We start from the raw sequence: 8227 nt of genomic DNA, 5'->3' as shown, positions 1-8227 counted from the left end.
AATACAATTTTAAGTGGAACCCACCATATTTGAGCCGCGGCTCAAATTCTCTAAAATCGGCCTCTGATTCGATATCCGACCGCGCGAGCTTAATATTTTATATGACTTTCAAAATTATGCTATATGGTATTTATGCAAATATTAAAGTAAATGTATAAATGATCAAAAGTTAATGGCTGTAATCGTGTAAAAAGGATTGTTTTCACCGGTCACCCGAGTCACCCGGTACCCCGTGTTTTCAGTTAATAATTGTAATCCAGTAACGAACAGACACATATCTCACGCGACACACACACGTACACACGACCTCCTGATTTAGATAGATATTAGATAGATAGATAGATATATGATGGAACAGCTGTTGTTAGACTCGCTACCCCCTCCCCTCCTTTCTCATCCTTTCTACCTATCTATCTATCTTTATTACTCAAGTATATATCTATCTATCTGTCTATTGTATTCAAGTATCTATCTATCACATGAAAATAAGCTCATTGCTAAGCTAATGCGCCGATATACCGGCTACAGCAAGCAAGCGCGTTTTATTCAGTCAAGCGTAACTACATCGTGAATCAAGTACTGAACAAGTTTACATGTTTTATTAAGGTGCTCGCCTTTGGATGTGTACATAGAAATAGACGTTAATCAATCAAAGTTTACATGTTTTTGTGAAACTGTGAGTCATAATAATTTAACAAACTGAAACACCAAGGTTTCTAATTTCATAACATTAAGTTACTTGGTATATTGGTAATTTCCTAGAGAACGTTTTTCGGACCTCCCCCTCCCCCCCCTTATCAATTTTGCATACATGGATCGCATATTCTCCCCCAACCCCTTCAAAAAAAACATGTCGTACCAGGATCACCAGGATGACTAAGCTCTCATTATTACCAAAAGTAAAGAAATTGAATATTGCCAAAAAATTGTGGATTTTTTTTAATGAAATTGTTTAATATTTCAGAGACCAGAATGCTATTGTGCCTGGTATGACAGTGACAAGTATGGCGGCTACAAGCAAAATACCGCTTCCTAAATCGGCGGTTTCTAGCCCCAGTGGCGGGGGTTCAAGTCCCGCCGTGTCTAAAATACCGGTGAAAAAAGATTTCCGCTCTCCCGGCTATTCTAATCTGAACAAGGAAGAGAAATGTGTTTTAGACAATCATTTTTTAACAAAGGTCTCTTAGGGACTATAATAGCTGTCAATTCAAGTGTGCTTCATTATACTTACTTGATACTTGTGTGTTGATCCTCAGTGTTCCATCTAGGAATATGTAGAGGATTTTTTTAGGAACTAATGATCATCTGCTGGAAGAATGGTATCTTCTAGGTTTGTGAATTGATCCCAGTGATCATTGTGGATCTAATGTAGTAGTCATACTTGTTTTTGAATAAATTAATATTTTTGGCGGATTTAACATCTTGTGGTAATTTATTCCACGAGTTTACAACTCTATTACTATTATAGAGTGACATATCTGATTCACAACATTACCCGTAAAATATTTATAACTCGATTTGTAAAATAAACTAATTTTTTATTTTAAAGTATGAAAAAGGGCGAACCCTGCTCTCCAGGGCGTATACAGAATTTTTTTTGCCCCCCCCCCCTGAAAGTTTCTAAGGGGGCGGGGGGCAAAATTTGAACCGTGTAAATTCAAAACATTTGGCTTCTTGGATACTTTTAAGGTACACATACACTATACAGTCCAATTACCATACATAGGACTACTTTAGCTCTACATCAAACAAAACTAGCAGAAAAAAAACTGCAAATTAATGTTTTTAATATTCTTCACTCTTCAGTCTCAGATTTGTATAGCTCGGAGTTCTAGGGGGGGGGGGGCTACGCCTCCCCCTTTACAGGTCTAGGTAGGGGCACTGCCCCCTTTGCCTCCTCCCTGTATACGCCCTTGCCTGCTCTTAAAATATATATATCTTTTGAATATTTTGGAAAAACATTCTTTAACCAGGAGAACTGTGACGGTAAAAGATTGGACGCTTCTCCTTTGGTCCGCCCGGATTACGGACTCAATGGGAAAGGAATTGAGAGCAGAGTAGTTGATGGGAAAGAATTGGACTATAAAGGACTAAACGGGGGAAAACAGTCCAGAATTCCTGATATCAGGTCCAAGAGAAGTCCACAGAAAGAAGTTATTTCGTCTAGGTATTTTTAAAAGTGAACCTTTTTGAGCAAACACATCGCAGTAAAAACATGTTAATAAGTAATTTTATAAGTTTAGCAGTAACTGAGGTTTTATATATTACAAAACCTGTTTAAGAGTTATTTCCCCATTTTATTTTATATTAAAAATTTATTTAACATTTTTTAACGCTGAATCGGGAAAATTAATGAAGAGTTTTTACACCCTCTCCCCCATCAATATATACTTTGCTTGTTGGTTAGTCCCAGGGAAGGTTTATGAATAGTCAGAACTTTGCCTCAAAAAATTACTTTTTTTATTAATCCACGAAAAAAATCGATAAATCCTAAAACATTTTTTGTTATCGTTTTATAATTTAATAAGAGAAAATGCCGCAGATAGGAGCAACATTTAATGTAGGAGCAATATTAATTTATACTATTTAGATCTAGAACTGATCTGTATAGAGATGTATCTGATATGTCAACTGATGACCAGAGATCAAGTCGGTCAACCCGTTCCCGGTCAATATCTACTAGCAGCGAACCCAGGTCCGGGGATACCAGCGACCAGACGGACGGCTGCGTGTTGCGGCCGCCAGAACCGCGCCGGAACGATGGACGAGAAGCGCGGCCGAGTCAGCTCACTCTGACCGGAAAAGCTAAGACAAGTAAATCTGTTGCAGGAAGTAGGATTCCTCTATCTCCAAGCATGCTGGACAGGTTATAGATAGTCATATCTCAACTGCCGGGGAAGGAGGGAGGGAAATCTTTTCTGATTCAGGATTCAGCTTTCACATCAAGAACCCAAATTATCGATTTTTATTTTTTGATGTCGAATAAAAGAGGGACTGTAGTCGTAATTTCATGTGACCCTACATGCATGGAGGATAATGCCCGATTTACATTGGTACCTTTAAAATCTTTCTTTGATCAATAATGTGGGAGGTATTGTCTTTTTTCAAGTTTTTAAAATGTTTATTTTTGATAATTTTCATATGTTTTTATGCAGTAGAAATTCGCAAGTCACTTTTAAAGTCACAATTGAAAATAATTATTTTTCAAAATTTTAGACATTTCTAATACTTTATCAGGCAAAGCATTTAAGGGCAGTGGTGTGAAACCGGCATCACAACCTTTGCAGAGAGTGTCACTTACAGTGCATACAGTCTTTAAAGTGTCGAGGGTTGATAAATTCTAGACTGTTAGTGGATAAATACTGGACCGCTAGTGGATAGATTTTAGACCGCTAGTGGATAAATTCTAGACCGCTAGTAGATAAATTCTTGACCGCTAGTTGATAAATTCTAGACTTCTAGTGGATAAATTTTAGACCGCTAGTGGATAAATTCTAGACCGCTTGTGAATAAATTCTAGACCACTAGTGGATAAGGTCTAGACCGCTAGTGGATAGATTTTAGACCGCTAGTGGATAAATTCTAGACCTCTAGTGGATAAATTCTAGACCGCTAGTTGGTCAATTTTAGACTTCTAGTGAATAAACCTGGAAATATTAATCCACACTATTATTAAAAAAAAAGCAGAGACAGTGTAAGTTCTTGTTATAGAAATGCAAAAAGTTCGGACGGATTTAAATTACTTGGATTTAAAAATACATGTTTTAGGAATCTCAATATAGATAACACAATTTGATATCTTGTTTTTGTTTGAAATTGATCTTTAAAAAGCATAATTTTATTATGTAATATTCAATTTAATAATCCTTGATTTAATATAATCATGAACAATGGATTAATTTATTATTATTCGTTTGCCTATTTATTATACAATACAATTGATTTATTGGAAAGTAAATAGTTGATTGGTTGATTGATTTCAGGGACCTACGAAGTGTATCTGGAAGCAGGAAAGCTAGTATTGAATCATTGACAAACCTCTCTCCTGAGTGGGAAACCCAAATGGTAATCTTTAAAAAATCCGCCATTTTATATCAGAAAAAATTACAATTTCCTAAACTCGATTATTATAACCATTAAGAACTATTCTTTAGATAATCCGTTTTTTCTCTCTAATTTTCTTATTTTTGTCGATATTTTTATCATTGTGAATAATTTTTTGATTGATTTGCTCTTCAAAAAAATCCCGCCCCCTCCCTCTCGGAAAAACGTCCTAAAGTTTTGTAAGTTAAATTGGTAATTTTACTGTAGATGAGCAAGAAGGGGAAAATATCGGGCCCAGTTATTTTTATCACCAATAAAAATTATTATCTCATTTTTAAAATCAGTTCTCAAAAATCGAATTTAATGAGCAAGAAACTGTCCCCTTTCCATATTTTCCAAGAGGGGGATGTTTTTTTGGCAAAATGTTTTGTAAGAATTAATGTTTAAGTTAAAAACAATTTTAAGAGCTATGAGGAGCTAGCTGAACCCCTGGAAATAGATTGCAGTCGTACAAGCAAATCAAGGTATAACCAATAATTTTAACCTAAATTTACAAAAATGCACGAAATATTGTCGATAAAATGCGGGAAATATATTTTAGATCTGATTCGCCTGGTAAGCGAGGTCGGCCTAGCAGCCCAGCTGTTTGTAAGATGCGTCGGACTAGTCCTGATGGAGAATCTGTTAGTCCCAGTAAAACAAGAAAACCTAGGAAAACATTCATTCAATTTGGAAACATTGCTGTGATCAAAGAACGAAATCANTACTGTACTGTACTGAACTGTACTGTACTGTACCGTTCTGTAGGCGAGGCAGTGAGTCTGGTTTATTGAGTCCCGCCTACTACTCTGAATATGAAACTGCAGGAGAACAGGTTAATTATGGAGCATGGAGCATGAAGAAAAGGGACCCGGGGGCCCCAGGGTAGAATCGATTTGAAGGGCGAGGAAATGCATAATAACACTTTGATCTCACTCTCTTTAAATTATGAAATTGTACAAATTTTTATCACATTTTAAAACATATCTTTATGGCATTTTTCATTGACATTGGGAAAGCTATTGTTAATATTATTTTTTTTTAATCTAGGGGAAAATAAAGAAAAACAATTTTGAATAAAAAATTTTGATTTTTTTAGCCTATGTCACTTTAGGCTACCCACGAGTGTCCACAAAAAATTTCAGCCCTTTCGGTCCAGCTGTTTGACCGACTTTAGGGAACATATTTATGAATGTCTTGTTTTATAATATAGATACTTTCTGTTTAAACAATGTTTTTAAGTGTCCTACACTGTACAATGTAACTAGGAAAAAATACAAATTAAAGTGAGTGTTCATGATTTTTCAAAGAATGAACTATAATTAGATCAAGTAAAATGGTTTAGTTTTTTTAAATCTTATGGTTGTTGTCAAATGAACAGAATTTTAAGCTTCCCTGATTCTCAAGGGTACCATTGAAATGAGGAAGATTTTATCCACTTTTTATTATGAAATGAAAGCCAAGTTTTCTAATTTCGTTAATTATTTGTGCTGCAATGCATTGCATTGCATAATTCTGCAAGTCACATACTTTGCANCTTTGCATAAATCTGAAAGTCACAATCAAAACAGCCAAGAGCTATTTTCCACCTAATTGCTTTATACTTGTACTGTTAATATAATCATCAATTTTGGGATTGTAAACTCTATCTGTATGCAGATACATTTATTTTAGCAATAAACTTTATCTATCTTTTCATACTTTGCATAAATCTGCAAGTCACAAACTTTGCATGAATCCACAAGTCACATACTTTGCATAAATCTGTAAGTCACATACTTTGCATAAATCCACAAGTCACATACTTTGCATAAATCTGCAAGTCACATACTTTGCATAAATCTGTAAGTCACATGCTTTGCATAAATCTGCAAGTCACATACTTTGCATAAATCCGCAAGTCACATACTTTGCATGAATCCACAGGTCACATACTTTGCATGAATCCACAGGTCACATACTTTGCATAAATCCGCAAGTCACATGCTTTGCATAAATCTGCAAGTCACATGCTTTGCATAAATCTGCAAGTCACATACTTTGCATGAATCTGCAAGTCACAAACTTTGCATAAATCCACAAGTCACAAACTTTGCATAAATCCACAAGTTACATACTTTGCATAAATCTGCAAGTCACATACTTTGCATAAATCCGCAATTCACATACTTTTGCATAAATCTGAAAGTCACATACTAAGAGGAATGCATAAATCTGCAAGTCACATACTTTGCATAAATCCGCAATTCACATACTTTGCATAAATCTGAAAGTCACATACTAAGAGGAACCTCAAGGGAAAATGGAATTTTTAGTTAAGAACAGGATTTCTCCATAGTTTTGCCTAGTTAACAGTTTAAAGAGAGAGGGAGTCCCATGAATGATATAAAATGTTGATGTCCAGGATGCGGATGATGATGTGGGGGGCGGAGGTGAGGGTCTAGGAGAACTAGGAGTTGATCTGGGTGACGGCCACCATGTTGGACCTGTTCATGATCTTCTTTTTAGACAAGGGCTTCACCTAGGTAAACAGTGTATACATTGTACAGTACTAGAACTTCATGTAATATAAGTTGACCAAGTTGATTTTTATGGCAAAAAAATACTTTTTGATTGATTTTTATTTTTTATGTTCACGTGACACAAGAAAAACATAAAATTCAAAAAGTAAGATTTTTTTTTTGCCTTGTAAACCTATGGATAAATTCAATTTTACAATGGAGAGTATTAATGATTATTATTTGGGAAATTGGCCTTAACTTAAACCGAGGTCCTTTGAAAGTTAAGGGTTCCTTAAAATTATGTGTCTCTTCATTTTGTTTTTTATTTTAGATTTGGGAGATTCGTTGCCCAGGTCGCCATCTCACAGGGACACAGTCATTTCATTCCCACATTTTAATCATTTTATAATGCGGAGATTTTATTGTGATAATAATTTAGAATTTAGGGGCGTTCGGATGATTTTAAACATTTTCCTATTTTGGAAATAATTTATTTTGAAGTTGAATTTTTTTAATGTGGGTTTTTATCTCCTTTTTAGTATTTAGTTTTTAGGCTCCCTTATTGCAGCCTGTGGCGCCTCAGAGGTCCTAACCTAACCTTTGGGAAATTGCACATTTGGGAAGTTACCACTTGAGAAATTGATGCTTGGGAAAACGAACTTGAGAAAATGCAAATGGGAAAGTACCTAACACCGTTAAAACAGGTGTGGGGGGGGGCTTTTTGCGAATTTATTTGTTAATGCTTGAAAACACCCGCCCAGTGACGTCACAAAATTGATTGTACATGAGACGACTGTATCCTGTATCCAGGTCTAATCTGCCCCACCCAAACTGGAGTATCGCAAAGGAGGCCACTCCGAGGTTAGTCTTATATTCTTTTACCACAGTGGTCGTCGTATATATCAATACAATGAAGACAACTTTCGATTTATTTTTTTTATTCCTACCAAGCTTTCAAACATCATCGTTACACATGGAAAGAACGAGAAGCTGTCAATTAACAGCTTATCTTTTTGTTTACTTGTAAACTAGTTATTTGTGAAATCCAAATTTAAATAGAAAAGTCGTCTTCATTGTATTGATATAAACGCCGACCACATTAGTTAAAGGGGAAGGGGGGCTAAAAAAGTATTTTCCAATGATGCAAAAAAAAAATTGTTTTAATGGTAGATTTATGTTCATCGCAGTGAATTTTCTTGTTCAAAAATAAGTTTTTAAAGTTGATTTAATTTGTTTTACAAATTTTGGAGAGAATGAAAGAAATGTATTTAAAAATGACAAAAGTCTTTAAAGCCATATTTAACAATTTTCCAAAAGGATCAAAGAAGTGCACAAGGGTAAAAATGTTTTTTCACCATTTTTCTCCTATTTAACAAAAAAAATACATTTTTGTTTCAGGAAACCGACCCACTCTGTTTCCAGCTCTGAGTTGCCCGCCCCCTCCTTACCCTCTCCCCCGACCACGCCCTCAGAGAGGAAGTTCCACTCCACCTCCCGCCTACCCGCCATCAACACAAAGGAACAGTTTATTCATCATATTTATCGTTTTAAGACAAATAAAAGGATTGTTCTATTTGGGTAATGGAAGAGGTTCAATCCTCCACTTCTCTCTCTCAAATAGATATCTCCTGGAAGAGGTTCAA

At 35.4% G+C, this 8227-nt stretch overlaps 1 protein-coding gene across 1 annotated transcript in view; it reads left to right on the top strand.

Annotated features, from left to right (window-relative positions):
- The first annotated feature begins 968 nt into the window (after window positions 1-968).
- The window catches only part of LOC111714267 (uncharacterized), an 11016-nt gene continuing 3757 nt past the window's right edge, over window positions 969-8227 (top strand). Inside the window, exons 1-8 of the mRNA XM_023489332.1 lie at window positions 969-1139; window positions 1974-2167; window positions 2591-2866; window positions 3984-4065; window positions 4510-4568; window positions 4646-4787; window positions 6488-6608; window positions 7983-8221. Coding sequence (XP_023345100.1) covers window positions 990-1139; window positions 1974-2167; window positions 2591-2866; window positions 3984-4065; window positions 4510-4568; window positions 4646-4787; window positions 6488-6608; window positions 7983-8221 — 1263 coding nt within the window. The 5' untranslated portion in view covers window positions 969-989. The remainder of the gene's footprint in view (window positions 1140-1973; window positions 2168-2590; window positions 2867-3983; window positions 4066-4509; window positions 4569-4645; window positions 4788-6487; window positions 6609-7982; window positions 8222-8227) is intronic.

The sequence above is a fragment of the Eurytemora carolleeae genome, unplaced genomic scaffold (assembly GCF_000591075.1).
Source record: "Eurytemora carolleeae unplaced genomic scaffold, Eaff_2.0 scaffold409, whole genome shotgun sequence".
Classification (NCBI taxonomy): Eukaryota; Metazoa; Arthropoda; class Copepoda; order Calanoida; family Temoridae; genus Eurytemora; species Eurytemora carolleeae.
This window is presented reverse-complemented; position numbering and strand designations above follow the sequence as displayed.